The 25,849-nt window shown below is 51.5% G+C and overlaps 1 protein-coding gene across 1 annotated transcript in view; it reads right to left on the reverse strand.

The window, feature by feature from the left end:
- The window catches only part of camta1a (calmodulin binding transcription activator 1a), a 323,754-nt gene that overhangs the window by 150,998 nt on the left and 146,907 nt on the right, over positions 1-25,849 (reverse strand). Inside the window, exon 4 of the mRNA XM_086160089.1 lies at positions 9,245-9,312. Within this exon, the coding sequence (XP_086016215.1) occupies positions 9,245-9,312 (68 nt within the window). The remainder of the gene's footprint in view (positions 1-9,244; positions 9,313-25,849) is intronic.

Here is a 25,849-nt window from a genome sequence, read left to right on the forward strand (position 1 = left end):
TCAAGCCGGAGGCGGGGCTTGCAGGAGGACCGCCGCTACGGCCGCCGCCGTTCGTCGCCGGGTGGCGCCACGCGGCAACCCATCATCCGCTGTACTTCCTGTACTGTGAGGCTCAGCCGGGGAGGTGAAATGGGACAGAATGTGTACCAGTGTGTGTGTGTGTGTGTGTGTGTGCACACCCATGTTGTGCCTGTTCTTTGCTGGTGATTCACCGGGCTCCCTGGCAGCCGTCCAGGATCTATTTTCTCCTTCTCTTTACATAACAGCAAACACTTTGACTAAAGCAGTGTGTCCTGTCCCTCCTCCTCCTCTTCCCCCTCTTCCTCCTCCTCTTGTTCCTCTGCCACTTCCTGATCATCTTCTCCCCGATCCATTTTCCGGTGCCTCCGTCTTCTTTAGGGTGGCCTGGCGGAGGGAGGACGGGCCACGCCCCCCCCCCCGAGCCTTCCTGAAGGCCCCGGGATCCGGGATCCGCCGCACCATATGCCCACAGGACGGCACCCGGCCGAGCGCTGGGACGTGACGGCCTGAAAATAGGTACTCGCCGTTACCGTTCCTGAAACACCGGCCAACACGCGGCCGCTCAGCGGCGACGGAGGGAGGCGGTGAGGTGGAAGAGGACGGGACGAGGGGGAAGGGGGGCAGGTGGGGGTTGGAAATAGAAAACAGAGGAGGTAAAAGGGAGGAGAGCTGAAGTGTTTAGTTTGCGGGGAATGTGTGTGTGACAGTTCGAGTGTTTCAGGTGTGAATGATAAAACGCGGGTGTTTTCACGGGGTCGGTCGCGGCTTGGCGACGGCCGGCCGGCCGGCCCGCTCGCCGCCCGCTCGCCGCTCCTCGCCGCCGCTCGGCGGTGCAGAAGCGCTAATTGAATTAAGTCTTTATTATCAGGCTGCAGAGGCAGCACTTCTCCACATCTCAGCCCGCTTGGCTGACACTTTCTCCTTGAACACCTGCTTGACATCGACCCCCCTATTTATTCATCCCTCCATCCCTCCATCCCTCCATCCCTCCATCCTTCCCTCCCTCCCACGCCAGCCACTGTTCGCACTCCCATCATGACGTCCGTTTGTGTGCACCTGAAGTTCGGACAGGTGATCGTAATAAAGGGAGTTAATTCCTTCAGCCCTGCTGTTTCAGGCTATTCAGGCCCGGTGAGTGTGTGTGTGTGTGTGTGTGTGTGTGAAGGCTATAAAGCTAGATTATGCTCTATGTTGTATTGAACAGTCTCCGGTGGGCGAGCTTGGAGAGAGTAATATACAGCGGCGAGGATGAGATCTAACATTCATCCAGCGGCCGGGCTCGCCCGCGGCTTCCCCGGGCTCGGCTCTGGCATCGCTTTAGAGGACGGACAAACAGGAAGCGCTATTAAGTTGGCGAGGAGTGCGCGCCCCCTCCCGACCCCCCCCCGACCCCCCCGGATTCTATTGACCGTTTGCATCCTCCCTCCAGGACCCCCGAAACCACCGCCCGTCCTTCACCCCCCTCCTCCTCTCTATCGCTACCGTCTTTTCTTTCTGTTGTTTTCTCTCCGTTGTCCTCCATCAGCTGAATCTCCCTCCATTCCATCTCCTCCACCTCCTCCTCCTCCTCCTCCTCGCTCCATCCATCACAACTCCTTCTTTCTCCATCCCATCCATTGGATTCTCTTATCGACATGTTTCCATTTTCTAAACTGCTCTCACTTCATCATATTCACCCTCACCTCCGCCGTCATTTTTCACTTTGTCTCCCTCTTGCACTCTTAGCTGGTAGTCCCCCCCCCCCCCCCCCCCCCCCCCCCCTCGGCTCGGGCTCAGCACCGACCCGCAAAGCCCCAGGTGTGCACGGCCGTCCTTGTCGCCGAGGGGGACGCCAAGATCCCGAGCGACGCTTCGCCGGAGTGTCGTCGAAGCAACGTTTTGTAATTCCGGCAGGCGGAGCGGCGTCCTGGACACTCGGCTAACGCAGCGCGTGGCTTCACGGCCTCCGTTTGCAAAGTCATACTTTGCATTCTGTGCGATGTTTTATACATATACATATAAATATACATATACATATACATATACACTGCTCAAAAAAATAAAGGGAACACTTAAAAAACACATCCTAGATCTAAATGAATGAAATATTCTTATGAAATACTTTGCTCTTTACACAGTTGAATGTGCTGACAACAAAATGACACAAAAATGATCCATGGAAATCAATTGTATCAACCCATGGAGGTCTGGATTAGGAATCACACTCCAAATTAAAATGTAAAAACAAACTCCAGGCTGATCCAACTTTGATGTAATGTCCTTAAAACAAGTCAAAATGAATCTGTGTTGCTTCCTGAGTGGACACTATGATTTCACACAAGTGTGATTGACTTGGAGTTACATTGTGTTGTTCAAGTGTTCCCTTTATTTTTTTGAGCAGTATATATACATATACATATACATATATATAAACACATAGTTATATGTTATGTCTATACATAGAAAGGTGAATGCTGAGGCAGTCGCTGCCTCTTGCGGGCGCCAAAAGTCAGCTTCAATACAACGACAATAAAACCTGGTATTAATTCTTAAAATGGAAAAGCTCACATGGATGGGAATGTAAAGTAATGCTCGATTAATATTATGAATTAATAATATTAAATAAGCCGTGCCCTCGCTGTCTGGTGGGGGAAGAGTAAATTATATCTACTTAGGTTTGTAATTATTTATCCAGTTATTTACAGGTTTCTTTTATTTCTCGGTAAGGGCATTTATATATAATTTCCAATCTTTTTATTGTATTTATTTATAATTTGTTTAGCATGTAAATCAGGTGACGTGTTATAAGTAGAATAGAAAATAATAGATGTTAGGCAGCAGAAAGTGGAAATATTATAAAACAGAAGATCATATAAATAAATAATATATAAAATATTAAATTATAGGATACAGCGGGAGCGTACGAAAATATCAGAAAGTATTTAAATAAATCAAAAACAATTGCATTTGATTTATTTTGTAATTAATGTCCTCTGCCCCTTTCCCTGCTCCGCTCCCATCCATCCTTTCCAAGCGCCGCCGCAAAGCATTAGAACCAAACACCATCCGACGCACATCCTCCACATCAGGATGTGACACACACACACACACACACACACACACAGAATGCCCGGCACTTGCTCACACCATGTGCTAGACCCAGTGACAGAGTTTACACAAAAGCCCGGGGAGGTCTTATTCGCCGTGGCAGATTAACCCAGAAATCACCTTTTCCCAGAGGAGGGGGCTCGTGCACATCCGGCCTCTGAGCACGGTAATTATGAAGACACGCCATTCTTACGTGTGCGGTGTCGACACAACGTCCATTGTGAACGCCGGCAGAAAGAAACAACGACAAAAAAAAAAACAAAACAACAAAAACTCCCGGGCTCCGAACACAACGGCAAACAAACAGTCATTAGCAGATTTCAGGCGGCCTCTCAATCCTAGCCGGCGTGCCCGTGCCTCCGGGGCGGCGCCACCGCTGTAGGTTTTAATAAAAGCATTGTCTTTGGAAGCTGTCTGAAGGGACCGGGTTTCATTTTAGAGCGCCGCCGCCGCCACTGTTGCCGCAGATGTGGGAGGAGAAAGGGCTATTGCGCTGGGATGCGGGGGCGCCCAAGTTCGGTGTCATAGAGGGATCCTCCCAGGACCGGCCCTTATTGTTTGATGGTTTCAATATAAACAATGTGTGTGTGTGTGTGTGAGTGATGTGGGCACGTGTGTAAAGTGATGAGTAGTTGGAACCCGGATACAAAATTTAGGGTTTGGATAAATGTCATAATGAGGGAGAAGGACTGAAAAGATTCATGCGTTCATGCGTTATCTGCACTGCTGGGGCTGGAGCCTATCCCGGCTGTGATTGGGCGAGAGGCCGACCAATCACGGGGCCACAAATAGAATTATTCAAATGTCACATTGAGACATTCAACCATTTACCTGATCTTTCACGTCATACAAAGATATGCAACTCCCTCATCCACGCCTCATAAAGCAAAACGCAACCGTTCACGCTCTCCTCTCCCGTCTGGACGGTGCAGGGGCTCCACTGAACCTCCTGCAGGTGTTTGGACCACGGGAGGAACCCGGAGGAACCAAGAGGAACCACATGCAGACATGGAGAGAAGCTCCACCCGGAGAGGGACCTTTCTGGGACCTTCTTGCTGAGAGGCAGAGGTGCTAACTGCTAACCGCTAACTGCTGCACCAGCATACCGCACTTATCAAATCCTGTTAGTGATTTGCTCGTACAGGTAAGTATTGTTCCTTTCCCAAAGTATTAAAGAAATCTCTAATAACCTTTGAGCCAGCCTGGCTTTTTCACCCTGTCAGCTAATCGGTTTGAAAGCTTTAAAACGACATATAAACACAAAAAAAACCTAAAAAAATAAAGGTTTGATTCAATTCAGATGCAGATATTTTGTCATGGAATTCATTCTACATTCCAACAGCAGAGAAAGTCCCTGAATTCCACATCCGTTTTGGAGACGAGACTATATGCTACATGCTACATGCTAGCATGCTAGCATGCTAAGTTCTTTCACACAAACAATTACACCACAGATTTGGGTTTGATGTATTTTGGTGTGGTTTTTTTTGCATGCAATCAAATGCAATTTAACATGTGAATGGCTTATTAGTCATAGACAGTAAAATGTGTGTGTGTGTGTGTGTATGTGTGTGTGTGTGTGTGTGTGTGTTCCTCCTGTACTAAGTTAGAATTCCTGATGATTTCGCCACCAACAGTGACATGCATGTTGCTCCTGAGCTGATCTGCAGTTTCTCGGCCGTTCGCTTGCAGTTTCATTTGTTATTTTTTAGATTTTGTAAAAACACCATCTCAGAGTCCCGCCGTGTGTGTGTGTGTGTGTGTTTGTGTGTGTGTGTGTGTGACTTGAGCTAAACCGTGGCCGTGGAAACGGGGAATCGCGGCTGTACGGCCCTGGAGACGGGCCGCAAAAGCTCATGATGAGTTCAAATCACATTCAATCACATGACGCTGCTGCTGTCTTGCTTGAGGTGTCTTCTACACACACACACACACACACACTCACACACACACACACACACACACACACATACATTTAAAATGGAGAAAGCTTAGTAGAAGTCTGGCTATCTGGTGAGATGAATAAAAAGAAAGAAAAATCCTAATTGTCCCTTTAAGTGTGTTCCCTCCTATGAAGTGAAAGGTGTGTGTGTGTGTGTGTTGGAGTGTGTGTGTGTGTGTGGGGGTGGGGGTGGGGGGGGGGGCGGCCATCTTAAATCACCGCCTGGCCGCGGCCTTCATTAAAGCCATAATGCCAGGCTCTCCCTTTAATGGAAATGGAAGCCGGCGAGGCTGTGGGTGTAAATTAAAGTGTAAGGGCAGAGCAGGGAAAGATTTCCCCGGCCCTGACAGGTGCAGCCTGAATTAGCTGTAGTGCTGTTCAAGCAGTCAGTGGGAGAACACTAGTATTGATTTTAAGCACTGTTGCACTTCCTATCTGAAAGGGAATGTGTATTACTAGCGCGAGGCACATCAATCACTCAGCGTGCCACCGCTCTCCCCTGGCACGCCTCGGATCCCGCACTGATAAACAAACGGAAACAGACCAAAACAAAAGACGGGCACGGGCCGCGGGAATCGGCGCGGTTTGAAACAAGGAAAACGTATAATTGCGTGGTTTCATCTCATCTTCCTCTTCCATCCTGGCGTCTCTATTCAGGGGAGATTTCCCCCGCCGGCGTCACGCGACCACGCGGTCAAACAGCCGGCGTCGACGCGCGCGCGCGCGCTCACCGGCAGACGGGCGTGGGCGGCGTGGCCTCTCGGCGAACGACCCCGCTGCTTATCTCCCCTCCCATCGCGCCCCGCCGACCCCGCCGTCAGGCGCCGGTGGGGGGGAGAATTAGCCTACTTAGCCTATTCCCCGCAGGGATTAACCCAAACATGGGCACGCCGCTGGCGCGCGCGCGAATCCCACTGCCGCGCGCGCGAAACCAGTCGCCGCGCGCGCGAATCCCACCGCCGCCGCGCGCGGGATGACAAATGATAAGGGAGCACTTAACCACAGGTGTCCCGCGCGTGACCTTTCACCCCGTTACCTTGAGAAGAAAGCCCTTCATACAGCGGCCGCCCATCAATCAGCCGCCATCAATCACACATATACGCCGCACCCTTTCACTCCTGACAACCTTTCCCGGCCCTGACATCCATCACGCCGCTCTGCCCTTTCGCTGGCATCCGGGAAAACACAAACGCCCCCCGCAACCCTCCCCCCTCGCCGCCGTCCAAGAAGCGTTTTCGTCCTGCGGCGGCCGTGTTTCCCCGCCGTCGGCCGGCGCGACGGCGTTCCGGCGGGGCCGCTCGGGAGTGACACATTATCTTCGGTTTTAATGCCGAGACATTGGAGCAGTCGGCTGAATTTAAATGTCACATTTGTCTTTTTTATATATATATGTGTTTTATTTTTCTCATTATTATTATTAACGTCTCGGTGAATGTGAAGCGACACCCAGCGTCGCTGGTGCGCGAACGGGCTCGGCTGCCGCAGCTCTGAACCTCCGCTACCTGAACGTCTCAGCTCCAAATGTGCAGACTAGTCTTTTCATTCATTCCCTCACAAGTTCACCCTCTCATTCGAAAGTCGTAGTGAGACGTAAAATATTTCGTGCATGCAACCGCTCACCCTCTCATTTGCGTGTCTGGACAACGTGAGGCCGTCCACGGCGCAGAGGGGAACGCGGTGGTTCCTCATTTCGCCGAGACCCCCCGCAAAAACAGGATTTTACCCAAAGTAGAGACGTGATGGTATTTACAAATATACCGTATTAACCCTCCAAGAACCTCCCTCGCCACGGCCCCGTCCATCCAGATACAAAAGTGGACCGACCGAAGCGTATCGTCGTCCCGATCTCGCGACATATATCGCACGGCTTTTGCGGCGCCACAAGAGGTTCGAGTATTTTCCATTTCTTTGTCCCTTCTCTTCCTCGCCGGTAGACCTCCTCATCTCGCTGAGGTCCTCATCCGTTAAGGAGGTCTCGTACATTATTTATTTTTTAAATTGAATTTTTTTATTAATTTTACTAGATTTTTTACTGTTTTTTTTCTTTCTTCTTAGGCTAAAAGATGGCTTTTTTTTTTCATCACAAAAAATAATATTCAAATACTGCAAAAAACGAAAGAACGATAAATTGCGAGAACCAAATTACAAAAAAGCGAAGTCGCGAGGCTGTGAAAGCCGAAGTGTGACCTAGCAAGTCGCTGTACTCCTGTTTCGGGGTTGTTTAGTCGCACGTCCCCGGCCTCCTCCGCTCCACGCAAAATATTCAAGCGCTGCGAAAATACTTCGGTCTTCCCGTCGTATCGGAATGCGGCGTCACCAGGCGTGACATTGGGCAGAAAGGCGAAGGGGGGATGGCCTTTACGTACCTCTAGTGTTGTTTAGTGTACCTCCACTGTACACTAAACCATTTTGGATAATTGTAACGAACAATAAACATTACTATTCATTTATTTTGTCTCGTCATCACCCGTACTGAAGCTGAAGGTCGCCTTCTAATGTAAGCTTCGACTTTCTTCACGTGACCAGCTGTAGATTGGTTCACGCTGTAATGGCGGCCGATATCAGCAGAAAGTCCGCCTTCCTTTAATCTATCGAGCAGGTTTATCTTTTCAGCGATAGTCTTCCGGTAATCTTCCTGCTCGGCTTGGGGTCTGGTCCAGACTTTTGTGTAGATGCTAGGCGTTCAGGAGGCGTCGTAGAATCGCAAAATAATTCAAGATACTTTCACAAACTGAATAGCACAGATTGGACAGTATCCACGTAAAGTGGACCAGGACATGTATGCTTGACAAAATCGGCGGCTTCTCTCCATGAACCAATCAACAATGAGGAACGGAACAGCACGCTCAATCAGCCAATTGCACGCCGAGTACGGATCTACGCAGCCAATGATATTCATTCGCTTGGGTACAACGGTACGACGGTAGGAGTGAAAGTGGCGATGCTGGGTATCTTTGTTGAGCAAAGGAGATCTCCTATTTACATCTCGTATCTGAATTTTAGTTTGAACCATTTCATTTGGTTTGTCGATCGTTTGCAAAATTTTTACTCAGGTGTAAACGGAAAGGGAGCGTCCCGAGGAGCATCCGGCGGGACGTTGAGTTGGTCCAGGATCTGGGTGGGTGGGTGGGGGGGCATGGTTAAACACCCATTGCTTCCAAGTAAGTAGCAAGTAACCTCACACATACTGTATATTATAAGGAGTAATTAAGGTGAGACGGTGGCGGCAGGACTTGAGGATTACATTTCTCTCATTTTCGGTGAATTAGAGCGAGTATGCTTGAAGGGGCAGGGACGGGAGGGGGTGGAAAGGGGGGAGGGGGGTCCAGATAAAAAGAAGAAAAAAAAAAATAGGTGAGCTTAGTGCTCTTTGGCCCGTGCTCTATAATTATACCGGGGAATGTATTCTAATTGGCAGTGTCTTTATGCAGAACTATTATCAATGTCCCTCCGAGGGCTCCGGGGGGGCGAGGAAGGGGTTCTGTGTCCATTTCCACCTGGCTGAGGAGCCTCCGCCCCCCCAACACCCGGAGATAAGGAGGTTTAACATATTTGGGGTTATTTAAAAGGGTGGACGTGAGTCTTGTTGTGAACGGGCTGCTTCTGCTGCAGAACCCTAATAATTGGAGAGGGGGGGGGTCAGAAGATGTGGTGGTGACATTTGAGACAAAAACCATCCAAGGGCGAGTTATTAACCAAAACCTGGAACGCACCAACGTGGAAGAACACTATCACAAAACGACATTTTTTTTTTTTTTTTTTTTTTTTTGTGAAATACAGCCGAGGGGAGTGTGTGTGTGTTTTTTTTTTTTTTTTTTTTTTTTTTTTATATCCCTTCTTTTACGTATCTGCATAGATTAAAAAAAAAAAAAAAAAAAGAAATTACCTGAAATGTCAGCACCTGTTTTTTTCCCTTTCAAATATCAGTGCTCTTTGCATTCGGCTCGGCACGTGGGCAGGTGCGTCGCGGACAGATAGCGACGCATTAGCATACCATTCCACGCCGACGCCGAACCCGAGCACGCCATGCTAATTGGCTGGCTAAAAGGCAATTATTCTTCGATATTAATATTCTTTTCCTTTATCTGGAAGTTCTCTCGCGATCGGCCGACGGCGACCCGCGATATTGAAACATCCCGAAAGGCGCCGACGGCGGCGTCCCTGCGACGCTAGCGGGCGGTGGGTTTGCCTTACCTTGTTTTAGGGGACGTCGTTAGCCATTCTTCGTGCTTTTCGAACGTTATCAAGTAAGCCGCGATCTCCTGCGAGAGACAGAGGAGAGAGGAGAGGAAGGCGGTGAGGCTTAGATATGTCATCTTTAATCACCGCTCTCTGCTGTTTGTAATACAGCGGTGAGACGGCCTCATTGGTATTCAGACGGGCCGAGCGGCAGCGTAAACACGGGGAAAGCGGACACGGAGGCGGCGCCCGGAGGGGAAGGAGGCTCGGGCAGGTAAACGGCGAGAAAGTAAAGTGAAAGACAGAAGGGGAACGCGGCCGGGGTCGGATCATCCGCCGAGACCATCTTTGTTACCGAACCTTTGATCAAGTTCTCCTCGGAGGACGTGAAGGTGCCGGCGGGGAGATTGGCATCTCGGCTTCTAACGTTTTGGGGCGGGATCCTCCCCGAACCCCTTTGATCTGCCCTTGACGCTCCTCGCCGGATCAATCCGCTCTTTAACCTCTGAATAATGACGTCCGGCCTCGCCGTATTGACATGCCGATCCTCACGGCTGTTTACAAAGAGATGTGATGGACACTTAAGTTTAAGAGAAAAGCGCGCGGCTGGAGATATTTTCCTCGTGCTTCGGCCGCGGCTGGAAAGGGGAGCGCGGCCGACCACAACCGGCCATTTTCTCACCAAGCTAATGGGCAGAAATAAAAGCACTTTGGATGCGGGCAGACAACCTGACGATTATCGGCGACAGCGGCAATCGGCTCCTCGGCGAGAGCGTTTTTCAGATTCTGCTCCGGGGAGTCGCAAGGACAGAGGGCGTCAGACCCCGCGTTCCCACTTTTCGAAGGACGCGCCATGGCGAGGCCTCCCGAGTACGAAAGCATTAAAATAGGAAAAAAAACGAGGGGAAAGGAGTGAGAGGAAGTCCTCCTCCGAACCGGATTTTGACAGATCGGTTCCGAGCTCTGAGAGGAAGAAGACGAACGCGTCGCCATCATTGATTACGTTGCGTTCGTTTTCAGACGTCGCCAAACGTCGCCTGACGCGCGCTTTTCGTGGTTGCTAGGTGACGCGTCAAGAGGCGGCGGAGGATGATAAAGAGGCGGCGAGTTCTGGTTCTGCGGACGCCACATCGTCTTCTTCCTCCTCTGTGTTCCTTTGGCACGGAGGGTAATCTATTACGACTGCTAGCATTAGCATGCAGCCCAAAGGTGGTTGCCCTCCACCTGACTGATACCGCGTCCTACTCCGGCTGCCAGGATATACGCTGGGGATGCGAATAAGTTCAGAGAAATCCCAAATTAAAGCGAGCCGTCACGCCGCCTTGCGTCACGCGGCGGCCATTTTCAGGAGACTAATGCGGTTTTTGAAGCTCCGTTATCATCGTTCCTTCGGGGTCCTTCAAGAACCGAGCGAGGAAAAAGTTGCGGCGGCCGGGCTGACGCTCTGCGGAGGTATTTCTTCTCCTTCCTGTCTGACACGGCTCCGCGCGTCTGCCGGCACATCGACAGCAGCTGCTGACGTCTATTAAGTATAGATCACACAATGCAGAATTTATGTAAAGCCGCTGTGGGCGCAAAGGCAGCTCCTCGCGCGCCGGGCCAACTCGCAGGAGCCGAGGAGGAGCTTCTGCCCCGGGGCCATCGCCATCCCGGACGAGGACGGCGCCCGGACCTGCACGGAGAATAACCCCCCCCCCCCCCCCCAGAAATTCTGCGCGGCGGCACCTTATTAGCATCCATTCACTGACAACGGATAGAACGGCAGTCTAAGACTTTACATATTTGTATATGTATTTACATACAAACTAAAATAGCGTGGGCTCAAATTATTCATGTATTTGATATATTCACGCATATTTTGATTGTTTTCCATACGTACGAATCCTTTTCCTTTCTGCGTTTGAATACTATTTGGATATGAGCGAGGAAATTAAATTCCCTCAGCGCTTTGCATGTACAGGAAAGGGCAGTGATTGAAGTGCAGTCGTGCATCGATCATCTGTAGGGGCCGGAGGCGGGATTCACTGCAGAACCGTCGCAAATCGGCGTCCGGAAGGGACCCGCTAAGGAATCCAACCAGGGATCTTCTTGCCGCGAGCTGCTCGCCACCGCTGGGACGCGTACGGTTCGCTATTCGGCGCCGCGTTGTTTTCAACAACCGGAGCCGCCCGCGAAAACTTCCTCTTCAGGGGAAAAATGGCATTTATCCGACGTAAAGAAATACGACGTGTCAAGACCTTGCGCGCTCCTGAAACGTACCCTGTGGAGATATGAAGATCTTGCGACGCCACGCGCACACCAGCATACCCGCTGCGAGATAGCGTCCGGGAAGGACATTTCAAAAACAAGGCGCTAAACACAGAAAATGGAGAATTCACTTCCTGCGAAAAACACGACACGGTTAAGAGGATCTAAGAACCGCCAACCAAGCCATCTGGAAGGAAGGAAAGCCTCGTCACAACCGGCGAGAACGTCTTTTAGCGCACGGTGTCAAACCGTCTGGAGCAGATGGGCGGCGGCGGAAAACCGGGGCGACGTGCCGCGCGCTTTTAGCTTAAAGTGAATGATGACAGGTATGGGATGTTTTCTTGTGTGGGAAAAAAAAAACGGTCTCGCCGCACGTCGGGTTACTCGTCGGAACCGGCGGAGCGTCACGGAGCCAACTGACAAGGTGCGGCCGGTTTCGAAGGCAAAAAAAAAAAAAAAAAAAACACATCAAAAATTCCATTTGGACGTGCCGCATCTCGGCTCGGCGGTCAAACGGCCCGCGGTCACCGAATCCCGATGCGTTTGAGATCCTCCGGAACGCGCCGGGAATCGCAGATTTGCATCACAAAGGCACCCCCTCGCCACCGCGCAGCTACTGTGTGATGTTATTATGTCGATATGGACCAAAGTCTCCCAGGAATGTTCCCGGCGCCTTATTGACTCGATGCTACGAACAATTCAATTCAACTCCCTCCTCCGAATGTTTACCTAATAAAGTGACAGCTCTGCCAAAAAAACAACAAAAAAAAAAAAAAACGCAACCCCGCTACCTTTTTCCCTCCCCTTCTGGAGACTTCCTTACATTTCTTTCTCCTGGCGTTCCTGCATGCAAACACTACGGTATGCACCGCCGCCGAGAGGCAACCGCCGGCTTATCAAGCGCTGAGCCGCTAGTGCGATGTGACACGGAGACACAGGACACGGGAGGTAGCCCATGGGGATGCTTCGGGGCGCCGCCGTGCGAGGGGTTCCCGAGCTGGCGGGCGTCCCGGCAGACGGGGGGGGGGGGGTTGGCATGGCGGGTACCCCGGCCTCCAGGTGCGGGCTCGGGGATAACGCCGCGTTGATTAAGCTGCCGCTCCGATGCCACAAGCACCGGAGGCGTCACCGGATGAGGTCTTAAAATTTGGCGACGGGGCTGCGAGGAGGGCGCCGAGCGAAATGAAGGGAAGGGAAAAATAAAATCGGAGAAGCCGCGAGACGCGCGAGGACGACGACGGAAGGGTCGGCGTACGCTCCGCGAGAAACGGGAGTGATGGGATGAATCCCGCCGGCTCCGCCGCCGACCTCCTCAATCCCCCTCGCCTCGAAAACCGACATAAAAAAAAAAAAAAAAAAGAGCCGGATTCGCAGCGGCAGACCGTGAAAGCGAAGCCGCGTATTAAAAAATCACAAAAGAAGAGTATCTCTACCTCTGGCTCTCTCTCCCGAACAGATGCCGGGGATTATTCCAACCCCCCGACCAGCCATAAAGGTGGAATAATCGTATGGTGAGGAAACAAACAAAAACAGACGCGCCGCCATTAAACAGCTGCAAAGAGACAAAGTTTGCATGGGTAACATAATGAGGGGCTAGCATGCGTTCGGGTTGAGCAAACACGCCGGCGGGTGGGCGGGGGGGGGGGGGGGGGGGGGGGGGGGATGCTGAACGACTGATGGTGCGTCAAAGTCAAACCTGCAGCTGTCAGTGGGCTTTGGACTCTATCTGCTGACCTCCACGCCTCTGGCCCGCTCGCCGCCACTGGGGAAATATTGGCGGCGAGGCTCTCTGTACACAAAGCTCCTACTTTGCTCAGCCTTATAAGTCAGAATCTCGCTCCGTCAAGGCTGTTTGTACTTCCTCCTCTTACACCTCAACTTCCCCGCTGACAGGATTCCTCGCCGAGGGTTTCTCTCGCTCTTTCTCTCTCCCGCGGGTTATTCGAGTATATCGTATCGTGGCGGCCCGCTCGAATTAAGGAGCGTTATCTTAATACGAGGCAGTCATTATGAGCGAGCGGCGTACAGGAGAGCGTTTGAGGAATATCACCTCAAACTTGACAAGTGGATACAAAAGCGGCTTTTTGTATTCCGGCGGAAAAGAACAAGTGAGATAATTTTTTCCTGTTTTTTTTTTTTTTTTTCATGACTGTAACCCGTGTCATTCGCTTCCTTTTGTCTCTGCGCCGGCCACGTCAGTCCGTGGGAGTTTCTAGCCACTTTCAGGCAGAGCGGGTTCCAGGAAGTAGCCTCCACCAGGGTAGCGCGTTAGCTTAGCGTTCCAACAGACAGTCAGGGGACCGCAGAGCAGCTGAAGCTTCGCACTCAAACGGAATGAAGACGAACGGTTTGATCTTCACCGTCTGAAGAACCCTGTTAGCTGTTAGCTAACTTCCATCCCAAGAAGTAGCCTTTTAGCTTAGCATTCCCACGAGCAGCGACGGACCACAGCGAGAGCCGCTGCACCTTAAGCGCCGCCCTAAAAACCAAACCACAGAAGAAGAAGAAACCGTTTGGGACATCGTGGAGGTGGAAGCTTCCACAGCATCATGGAATAATAACTATCAGAGGTGTTTTTATCTTCTCCCCGCGCTGAGAAGAAAACCGTTAGCCGTTAGCGAACACCAATTCTGACGTTCCCTTGCAAGCTCTGGGAACCCCTCCGAGGCCAGAAGAGCCCGGACCTCTCGGCGGCTCCATTTCCGGCTTCTTCTATCCGTTTTCGTCCCAAGATAACATCCGAGCAGCTTTTAAAAGCGGCGCTCCGCCGTCCGCAAGAAGTATCTGCGAACGGGCGCGGCTTACGAGTTCCGCCGATCACCGAGATCCCGCCTCGGAGGTCCGACGGCCGGTCCGCCGCGGCCAGAAACAGCTTCGTTCGTTCCTAAAGGGGTTGCAGAAGCCGCTGGAAGTTCCTGGCGTGAGATGGAGGCTGTTGTTAGCTGACAGGCGGCCGGGCCTCCTGGTTACCGGTTACCTGTCTCGGCGTGGCACGTTATTAACTCGCCTCTTGATGAAGTGTCGGCCCTTGACTCATCACCGCGTCTCGCCGCCATCGCTCTCATCTCGCAGCTGCCACACTTCTTCTATCACGCCGAAGACGACCCGTATCCACTTCCTCCTCCTTTTCTTTGTCGGGACGGCGCGGCGGCGTTTTTCATGAGGCGCGAACGCAATTTGGCTATTTTGACGGAGGAGATTACTTGGATTGCCCTATTATCATCTGGAGTGACAATCCCAGAAGCGGCTCTTTGTAAACCAGATGAAACAGATTTCGTTGGAACTTCAGTCCCGCCGCGTCGCTGAAGAGTCCGCCAAGGAGGAGCTCCCCGTTTGATAGAAATACTCTTCAATAGATCCACCGTACCGGAATGACCCAAAGCTAAATTGTTTTGCCCCTCCCTTCGTATTCTCCCTTTCAAAAGCAACTTTGATTTACGGGGAGAAAAGCGATCGCCGCTCGGACGGCGATCTTGAAACACCTCGCGGTTGGATCACAGGGAGGGACGGTCGTACTAAAACTCCGGGCTCAAATAAAATCTGTCTCGGCGACGTAGCGGTTAGCGCTTCGGTCTCTGGTTGGGCCTTTCGGTGCGGGGTATCCATGTTCTCCACGTCTGCGCGGGGCTCCTCGGGGTTCTACCACGGTCCAAACACGAGCAGGAGCTTCACCGGACACCCCGGATGGCGCCGATTTGCGAATCGTAGGGTGAACGTCTTCTACGCCACGCGGCAAACGTCTGATTCGCCTTTGTGACATCCCAAGTTTTCAGCGAAATCACTCTATGAGATTCACTCTTTGGCTCCAAACCCTGGCAACCTCAACGTCCACAATTAAATAAAGTAAAGTTTTCGGGAGCCACGTCACTCAGAGAAGTTTTCATCGCCCCTTAAACGGGACCGAAACAATCGCGGAGTGTACCGTACGACGTAACGGCATTATTCCACCGGTCCCGGTGCCGGAGTGACACTAATGAAACGGAATTAATGAATAGCTGTAAAAACTAACTTTAGCAGCGGTATTGATTGCAGTAAAAGCCCGAGCTAATGAAATGAATATGAGAGAGCGGGAGGATGCGAGGGAAGAGTCGGGGCCGAAGTCTGCTCGGTAAAAACAGAGGACGGCGCCTCTGGCCTGCCTCGTGGTGAAGCCTGGGGAATGCATTCTCAAAGCTTTGACCTTGCACCGCACTTGAAAGCAGGAAGTGGATGAGAAGGGCGGAGGGGGGGCTGAGAGGAACCTTCCCCGATGACCTGGGTTTTACTGTGGAGCGCCAGGTCATCCGATATTTCCTTCAGGGCAGCCCGAGAAAACCGACCTGCCCGGGGCCATCGCCCAAATGCACCCGGGCGGTGGAAAAAAAAAAAGGTTTGCTGAAGCTCCAGGCTGTCCCGAGAAGAAGCAAAAAAGAATAAATTCAAAATGCAATTAAGAGACAGGCGGGATGGACGGTGACACACAAAAACACACAAAAGAAAGGAGCGGCAAAGTTTATACTTTATCGCCGTGACGATGATAAACGTATTGAAACCGGAGGAGGCATGAAGGTATGGTGATTAAAAAACGGAAAAAACTGCCCGCTACGGCGAAAAGTGCCTTTGCCGGATCATTTCGGCCTCTTTTTTTTTGGTTTACACTTCATGAATTCTTAATGCACGAGCAATAATGTATCACACATTGTATCTATGTAATCTCATATGGCCATATTACTCCTTTAAGCCGGGGTGGTGGGGGGATGTGAACGTATCCTAGCCAGCCATAACCTCCTGCTAGCCTTTGTGATTATTTGAGCACATTTCATAATAGGATGCTGTGGATCTGCTATCAAGACAAATAGCGAGGACAGAAGGGAAAAGAAGAAGGGGAGGCGGGAGGAGGAAGAAGGGGGGAGTGAAAGAGACGCGTAGGAGAAGGGTGAGCGAGCCGAGAAAGTGAAAATAAAACACAATGGAGTGCGGGGCTGTTGACAGCTGCACTTGGCATCTGCTGAAGTGGACCGGAGCTGTTCTACGAGTCCCTGCGCCGGGTTAAAAAGATGCCCTCTCCAGCAAACTCCTCATTAGGACCTGCATGAGGCTTCCCGGGGCTGTTCAGACCGAGCAGGTGCGAAAGAGGAGGAGGAGGATGAGGGGCGCCGTGTCCACTGCTGCTCCAACTAGCTCGAGCGCTAACTGCTCCGCGAACGCGCCCGCGTCGATTTCTGAAGAACCGCATCGTCGCGGCGGCGAGGAAAACGGCGAGCTCCGAAATGTCACGACGGCGCTTAGAGACAGCGCGACGTCCTCGAGCCACTTAGTTCTAGTCCTTCATCTGAAGTCGCTCCCGACGGCGGTCTTAGCGCCTGGGCTCCAGGCTAGCTAAAAGCGCAAGGTTTGAAAGCGTTGTATAATTTGAGCCCGTTTAACAAAACTCTTAATGAACGCGACTCCGAAGTAGGACGACCCGTCCACCGCGCCGTATCATACGGAGGTGCGGGATCGATTCCCTATCGATCCGCCACGGCTTAGATGTTTTCCAGAAGTTGGTCAATGGCTCTTTTCACATTTCTGCTTGGCATGCTGGCCATAAGATGCATCTGAAAAAGGAGGAATTCTCCCGGGGAGCCTCTTTGCGCACAGCGCTGCATGCCTCCCTGCTCCCAAAATCAATGCTAACCGCAACAGCTGCTCCACCGACACTTTTGTTTACCATATGTCATGCTGTCCAGTTATTTCCCTCGTGTTTCCCCTTTTTTTTTTTTTTTTTTTTACCCGCCTTCCATGTTTGGTCGGTTCGCGGCGGGAACGTTGGGTCGGTGTCACTGTTCTGCACGCGCAATCGATGACGGCCACTGCGGTCGCATTAATAAGCCGGGGCGGCGCGGGGAGTCAAAGCTGACGCCGTCGCGCCTCGGACCGATTTGTTCCGCGTCATGTCGGCGAGGTAACCGGAAACAAACCGAATCGGCGCCGAACTCCGCCGGATGCTATCCACATAAACAAACATCCGGTCCTGGGCGGCAGAGTCTCGGGTTCGCTCCGCTGCACTTTCCGCCCCCCCGAACCCCCCTCCCGCCTTCCATCAACTCATCAACTCAACACTGCGGTGGTTTTTATATTCTGCAGGAATGCTCCTTTCGTGGCGGAGAGCATCTAATATCTCAGCGGGAGCCGGGATACAAGCTGGGCAAGCAAATGTGAACGCCAGAGAACCGTCCTTTACAAATGGACGGCCATTCGTGGGAACAAATGATCGGCGCGGCCGAACCCCCGGATGCGTCGCCGGGGTTTGAATCTGCACTTTCAAACCCGAGAAATAACTGCTATCAGTACGTGTGTTTTTTTTTCTTTTTTTTTTTTGAAGATTCACAAATTGAACAAACTTGTACGGCGGAAGATATCACTTCATCACCTGTAAACCAGGAAGATTCTGCACGCCGGTCTCCTCGCAGATGCATCACCGCCAGTAATAAATGGCGGCGCTCAGCCAGAGGAAGGGGGGGGGTTCTTTTCCACGGCCGGAACCATATTTTAAATCTCCGTTGTATTTGAAACAATCAAAGTGAAGTTAACGAGAGTGGCAGAGTATATTTATCCAATCCCGCGGAATGGGATTCAACCAAAGCGGGGGAACTTTAGGGGCGACTTAACATTCGTCTCGTGTCGCCTGTTTTTTCTTTTTTAAATCAAACGTCTGGTTATGCGGTCGAATATATTCACGGCGGCTGCGGCGTGTGGAGTTCTGTGCGTGTAAATTCATCCGGTGGTCCATCTTTGCCGCGGACGCGTCGGTTTTTCCGAAAGACGAAGCGTTTGGAGTCGTTTCATCGTCTGGTGGTGTGATCTCCCTGTTGTTGTCATCGGCGTTTCCTCGCCGTTTCCTCCGTGCTTCCAAGCCTGCCGGTTCGCCACACCTGCTTGCTTATTAAACACCCAAACTAATCTTCGGCCGGGCGCTCCGGCTCCTCGTCTGCCTCTCCTGCTTAGCTCAACTCTGCCACGCACCATCTTGCTCCGCTCAGCGCTGCCATACACCATCGCCTCTCCGTCCGACGCACCCGCCACCCCCCTTTAGCCCGACGCTAATTTCACCGCCTGTGACACGACGTTACCTCGGCGCCGGGAACGAACGACGGGAAGAGCGAAGCTTTTTTTTTTGCAGCGCCGTCCATTATTTGAATAGCTTCCATGGAGCGGAGGAGGTCTGCGACGGGCGACTAAACAACCCCGAAACTGGACCCTCGCTACTTTGCGGTTCCGCTTTTGCGTCTTCGCTACTTCGCGGATTTTTATTGTGATTTTGTTCTCGCGATTTTTTTCCACATCATGTCAATATCCTAGCCAAAGAAGAAATGAAAACAGTGAAAAATAGAGTAAAATGAAATGAAAATTCATTTTATGAAAATAAAAAAAATAAAATAGGAGCTCTCCTTGGAGGAGACGGCTTCTCCGACACGACTCCTGACCACATCGATGCTTAATAGACCCCGTTTGGATCCGTTGACGGACGAGGACCTCGCCGAGATGATGAAGTCTGCCGGCGAGGAAGAGGAAGAGGAAGAGGGCTAAGAAATAGAAGATACTTGAAAAACTTGCAGAAATAACAAACGCTGCAAAAGCCCTGTAAAATACCTTGCAAGATTGGGACGCCGATATGGTTCTGTCGGTCCACTAAACAACCCCAAAACAGGAATACAGTGGAGCCTCGCTACTTCGCGGTTCTGCTTTTCCGCCCTCACTACTTCACTCATTTTCTTTGCCATTCAGTTTTTGCAATTTATTTATTTCTTCAGTTTTTTTTTTTTGTTTTTTTTTTAAAGTTTGTGATGAAAAAGCCAGATTGTAGCCTTAGAAGAAACTCAAACGCATTGCGGCTTTGAAAAACACCGCAAAAACCCTGCAATGTATGTCGCAAGATCGGGACGACGATACGGTTCGGTCAGTCCACTTTTGGATCTTGATGGACGGGGCGGTTTATAAATCCATTTTCAAAAAGAAAAAAAACTACTACTTTGCAGAAATTCACTTTTCATCTTGGAACGTAACCCCCGCGACATGTTTCCGGCAAGGGCGCGAGGGGACGGCGAGTGTTTTGAACGAATGTTTGGCGACCGAGCGGAAAGGCCTCCTCGTGCAAAGACGGCCGAGGGTCCAGATCGGCGAGCGCGTCGATAAATATCTAAAAGCCGTCGGCGTTACGGTTCCGACAAGAGCGCGTGACGAAAGACGACGGGCCTCCCTTTGGACCGACGGCGCCTCACAGCAACAAGGGCTGTCAAGTGCTGACGAAACGCCGTCAATGTGCTTCCAGGTACGTTCCTAAACCTCGGCCACCTGATATTGTATTTCCCAAAGCGCAGTCGGTACAATGCCTTTGTACCACGTGCATAAAGTGTATGATAAAATGATGGAGTGGCGCTCTGGCTTTCTGTGCGCAGCCTCTGCTCTGCATGGGGTTCCTCAAATTCAAATTCTCCAAACGGGTGAACGCTTGAACGTCAACATATGACGTGTGAATGGTTTTGTCTATATAATGGTTAAATATATGAGCTTTCAACAAGAGTGAAAGACTGTATGTCTACATGTGACGTGCAAATGAGAGGGTGAATGTTATGTATGTCGATCCATGAAGCTCCGTCGCCCCCACCACCTTGAGAGTGCAGGAAAGGCGATGCAGATAATGAATGAATGAATGAATGAATGAATGAAGTACAGCTCCCGGTTCTGGTTGAAGCGACTTTACAATTTCTTGTTAATGCTTAGAAGAAAAAAAAAAATCAATTTAGAAAAATGGAGGACCAAAAATAAACAAGCGATGCAGGCGACGGAGTCAGAGTCCACCGACATCTCGACCTTGAAGCATTGAACCGCTGTAACGGAGTGGAGCTTCTTCTCTCAACAATGATCTCAGGCTAAGTAACAACATCGCCTTGCAGAAGGAGACAGAAAGAGAGAGCGAGCACAAATCCATTTTCGTCCCACTGTTAATTTACTGGTGGTTCTTATCTGTGGTTAACAAAAGCTAATACCATCTTGATCTACATCTGCAGTGTCCAGTATCTGATCCATTGAAAGAAACCGTAAACAGCGGCTGAGAGGAATAAAACTCTCTTGCTTTAACGAACCGCCGGGTCAGAATCTCATCACGCGATCATTTTTGCAAATAATATCACTTCCTCGAATGTGTGTGTGTGTGTGTGATGCGTGAGGCGAACGCCGATTGTGCGAGATGTACGGCATGCGGAGGGACAGGGTGTGAGTATTGGACATAAAGTTGACGGAGATGAAACGCATCCGTCTTTGTCAGCCGTAATTAGGCGCCGTCGCGACCCCGCGGTTGTTGCGCTGGAAATGTGCGCCTGCTGTTGTAAAGTCCATATGGGACCTCCCGCCGTACCCTTGAGAAATGTGTCTCGTGTAATGATTTTATTAAGCCTCTCCCTTCGTCCGTCTTCTCCTGGTGGGCTCTAACTCTTGGCGGGGCTTCCGGATGTGGAAATATGTAGCCGCGCAAGAAAAAAAAACAAGCAACGGCGCGTATTTGCGCGCGCGTGGATGCATTTTTCTGTCTCGCAGCAGGACGCGGCAGGGAGTGGCCGGGTTCACTTCGCCGGCTCCCCGTGGCTGTCTGACCTCTGGCGTCCGCTCTGCACGTCCTTTTCATCATCTATGCGGCAGGATGTCTATTCCCCCCCCGCTAACAGCCCGGGCCGAGGAGAAGGAGAACGGCGGCGCCTCCATGACGCCGACCTTAGCCGAGCCCCGCCGCCGGGACTCCGGGCTGTTAGCTCGCGCCGCGGCTGAACTTTTCCTCCTCAAAACAAACTTCCGTCCGACAGACCTGGAAAAAGCTGCGGAAGCAGCACCTCCTCGACTAGGCTCTCCTCTTTTAATTCCTCACCGTTGCTCTTCGCCGCGGAGAGATAGGCCTGTATTTTATTTTCATTGGTCTTCCGGGTATTTGAAAGATGAGGTTAGACGGGAATCTCCATGGACCGTGATGGTTGCAGATGACACTCTGATCTGTAGTGAGAGCAGGGAACAGGTGGAGGAAGATGTAGAGAGGTGGAGGTATGCTCTGGAAAGGACAGGGATGAAGGTTAGTCGCAGTATATGTGTGTGAATGAGAGGAACCCGGGTGGAACGCTGAGGCTGCAGGAAGTGGAGATCAAGAAGTTGGAGGATTACTTAGGAGTACTTAGGGTCGACAGTCCGGAGTGCGGGAGAGTGTGGAAGAGGTTAAAAAAAAAAGGGTTCAACCAGGGTGGAGAAATGTGTCAGGGTACTGTGAGATAGAGGAGCATCAGCTAGATTGAGAGGAAGGGTGGAGGAGACGGTGGTGAGATGGTTGATAAACAGTGACATTGACCAAAAGACAGGAGGCAGAGCAGGAGGTCGCGGAGATGAAGACGTTGAGGTTCTCTTTGGGAGTGACCAGGATGGAGAGGATCAGGAATGAGTCCAGCAGAGGGACAGCACATGTTAGATGTTTTGGAGAGAAGGTCAGAGAAGCCAGACTGAGATGGTTGGGTCATGGACAGAGAAGGGAGAGTGGATATATTGGTAGGCGGATGCTGGAATTGGAGGTCTAGAGGAAGACCAAAGAGGAGACACATGGTCATTGTGAGAGAGGATATGAAGGTAGTTGATGTGCGAGAGGAGGTTACAAAGAATAGGGTTAGATGGAGAAGGTTGATGTGCTGTGGAGACCCCTGAAGGAAAAAAGCCGTAAGGAAAAGAAGAATTTATCACGGGGTGCAGGACATGTATGACCGAGACAAAGCCATGTTTGAGACGGTTTGGACGTGAACACTCCTCTGTTCATGTCCAAACCAAGATCTGGGTAGAAGGTTGCTCAAGGTGGAGCTGCCAGGCAAGCGGAAGACGAAAGAGGAGATTCATGGATGTGGTGAGAGAGGATATGATGTTAGTTGGTGAGAGAGAGGAGGATACAGAGAATAGGGTTTGATGGAGAAGGTTGATTTGCTGTAGAAGATGATCGCTGTTCCCGAAGGAGGAGTAGAAGAAGGTCTTCCGGGTATTCTTATTTTGAAAAATTGCCACTTCCGCCCGCGCCTCACTTCTGCAGTCGACCGGGCTTTTCGGTAAGTGGGCGAGCTAACCCCTGCTAAAGTGGCCCGCAAACAAATGTCACCGGAGAGCTTCTTCGAAAGGGGGGGGGGGGGGGGGAGCCAACGACAAGAGCCCGGAGGGCTGTCAGAGCGAAAGGAAAAGAAAAGCTGCATTACGAAGAAAATACCAAGAGTCCTACTTAAGCTGCGGGCTCATCACGACAGGTGATCCACACTCTCCACTCCTGCTCTGCAGAATCAGCATCCAACAGCTCGCGAATGAAGCCGCCAAACCTTCACGGTTGCTCCGCCGCGCCGAGGCCGAGCGCCCTGCAACCTTTGCGAGGTGCGTTCTCTGCAGTGACGGCGACAAAAACAAGAACGCGGACTCGACCGGAACATACTTGGAGTGTCACCGTCTGCCGTCGCCCGCGCACGGGTCAACCGTCTAGTTGCCGGGAAACAAGCTCCCTTCGCCTCCTAATGTGATCTCACAACAATGATGGAGTGCCGACGCAAACGTTGCAGTTCGTCGCCTTCCCTCTGCTTTGCGCGACAGTGATACCGCGGCGGCGGCGATCCGCCGAGAGGGCATTAAATGTCAACTAAATATAATTGAGGTGTGAGTTCTTGCAGGAGTACGGACGCCAAAATATCAACCGAATTTCCCCCGGAAAGTCGAGAAGCGATGTTTTCGCGCAAAAACGAGACGACGGCGGGGGGGGGGGAGGAGACGGAGAAGGTCGCCATCACTTCGTATCTATCAAATGATGTCAGGTTTCATTTTCAGCCTTCTGCAAGACCCATCCGGAGGAAGGGGGAGGTGAGCGGAGGAACCCCAGCTCTCACCCTCACCCCTCCCAGCTAATGGCCAGAGTTCTGTCTCTTGTAAGGCTGAGAGCCTATTTATTTCAGGCTCCAGAATCAATTAATGCCCACATTATCCTCTGAATTCCACTATTCAGTGCGGCCAAATGACTGGGGCACCCTTGCATGAAACCAATTTCTAACTTTCAATCCGAGACACGCCCGGGAACCACCTACCGGCCGTCCCTCGCCGTCCTCCGCGATGGAGTCGTAGCGCCGACGCCGACGGAAGCGCCGACCCGTTTTTGGCGCCACGTGAGACGAGGATCAAACACGTAGCCTAGCGTCCTGCACGCGCTAGCGAAGCGACATCGCGCCGTAAGAGACATAAAGACGAGACACGGAGACGAGTCTGGAATTTCACCAAAGGGGATAGCCAGATATCCGGCCCGGGCCAATTAGCCGGCAGAAACTCGTTTTTCCCCCAACTACTCGTTAGCATGAAAGCATCACCCTTTGTCTGTCAGACCCGCGCCTTTTATCCGCCGCCGCTACTTCCTGTACGCACTCCATCTCGCGCACACACACACTTGTAATTCGTACATGAACAAGTTACATTTTCCCTCAGCAACTCCCTTTTCTGCTCCTGTCATTCCTCTGTACGCCTGTCAGCACACACACACATGCATGTCCAGGCAGAACACACACACACACACACACACTGGCTGCGCACGTGCACGATCAGTCAAATTCTCCCGCAAAATGCTCCCGTTTTATCCCCCGCTCAGTTCCTGCCATCTTGCTGACTGATGTGATTGTTAGTTCTGGAGGAGGACTCTCGTTAATTGAAGCGTGCATGTGTGTGTGTGTGTGTGTGTGTGTCCGGTGCATTGCACGGTCATGCCTGGTGTTGCTTGGCCCGGCAGGCAAAAAAATGTCAGCTACTCTCTTTCCTCTCGACCGCCCTGTTTATGTTCCCCATAACCGCGACGTCGGACTCTGAAGGTCACGGATTCCTCGGCTTGTAAAACAAACAAAAAAACAAGTTTTCGTCCAAAATGGCAACGCTCAGTGATCAATAACCCCCACAAATCACGGTTGTATTTTTCGGCAAAAAAAAAAAAAAAAAAAAAAAAAAGGGCGGCGTGTAAATCCACATTTTTCACCGGAATAACTCGCGTCTAAACTTCGGTCTTCCGCCCAGCGCTTTATCCGCCTCACATCTTTACCCTCTAAAAGTTGTGTCCGCAGAGAGGGGAGGCCGGTGAAGGCTGCTCTCTGCAGACGCTAAAAAGAATCGATCGGCCGGACGGACGCGGCGGCCGGTTCCTTTGTGCGGCCGGTCTGGCTCCGAGCGCCTCCCCTGTTTATCTCCCTCTCGTCGCTCGCCGGCTACATGCTCTTAATTAAACATGCCGCGCGGCTATTAATTGTCAACCAGATTCAATTTGTTCCCCGGGCACGCCGTGAATGGGCCTCTCCTCCCAGAACAAAGGTGTCTGAACAGCCGTGTCAGAGTTGAACAAAAGGCCCGAGGCATCACTTCTATCTCCCGCGGCCGGAGCCGGGTCGGGGACGGGGGGGGGCTCTGAATGAGGCGCCGTCCCGGACGGTTTCATGGCAAGCTAGTCGGAGTCGCTCAAAGAAAAAGTCCCTCGCTTCGCCGAGCCGTCTGACATTGGAGCAGGAACAAAGCGCTCCGTCAGGATTCCAGCCGCCAAAGGGCGCGGATACCCGCTCGGTAGAAACGCTCCCAAATCCGCCTGGGTTTTTTTTTTTTTTTTTTTTTTTTTTTTTGAATCGGGCCGTTTTGCGTTTTTTTTTTTTTTTTCTTTTTACATGGGAACCCTTTTGACAAATTGTGAAAACAAATCAATAAATAACCCGGTGACTGTTGAGATGAATCTGGGAGTAAGCAGCTGCCAAGGCGTAATAGAATTCATGGCCATGCATCAACGTTACAGGAGAAGCGCTTCAGCACCCGGCCAGGACCCGCAGCCCGGTGCCAACATGGCAGCCACTTCACCGGTCCTTCCTCCTCTGTCGGCCCGACGGGGGATCCCCGCCGTCTCCTTGCGCTCCCCGAGTCGGCGCCGTCTTTAAAACCATCTACGCCGGTCACGCCAAAGTCCCCGGCAACAATATGTGTCCCGTCGGCAGTTTCCCCACAGGAAACACAAATACAAAAAAAGCACTTTTATCTTTCACCTGAAGGTGGCGCTAGACCTGTAGCTGCACTCGTCGTGTGACCCCTGTGTGAACTTTGACCCCTGCGGTTTACTTTTAGCCCATTTCTATAATGGCAACTGGAACTGCGTCTGCCTCATTTGCCAAGAGACGGTGGCTGTTTTCAAAGAATTCGATATTAAGAGGCATCACTAGACGAAACAAGCTAACGGCGAACAAACGCAACCGGAATCTGTTTTGATAGCACGGCGGCGTGCTAGAGCCGTGACTCAAATGAAAAGGCGAGCTACAAGGCGGCGACCGCAAACCTTTTAGCGAGGGTGAATTT

The sequence above is a fragment of the Fistularia commersonii genome, chromosome 14 (assembly GCF_037954325.1).
Source record: "Fistularia commersonii isolate RoL2024-O1a breed Wild chromosome 14, RoL_Fcom_v1.0, whole genome shotgun sequence".
In the NCBI taxonomy this organism is placed as follows: domain Eukaryota; kingdom Metazoa; phylum Chordata; class Actinopteri; order Syngnathiformes; family Fistulariidae; genus Fistularia; species Fistularia commersonii.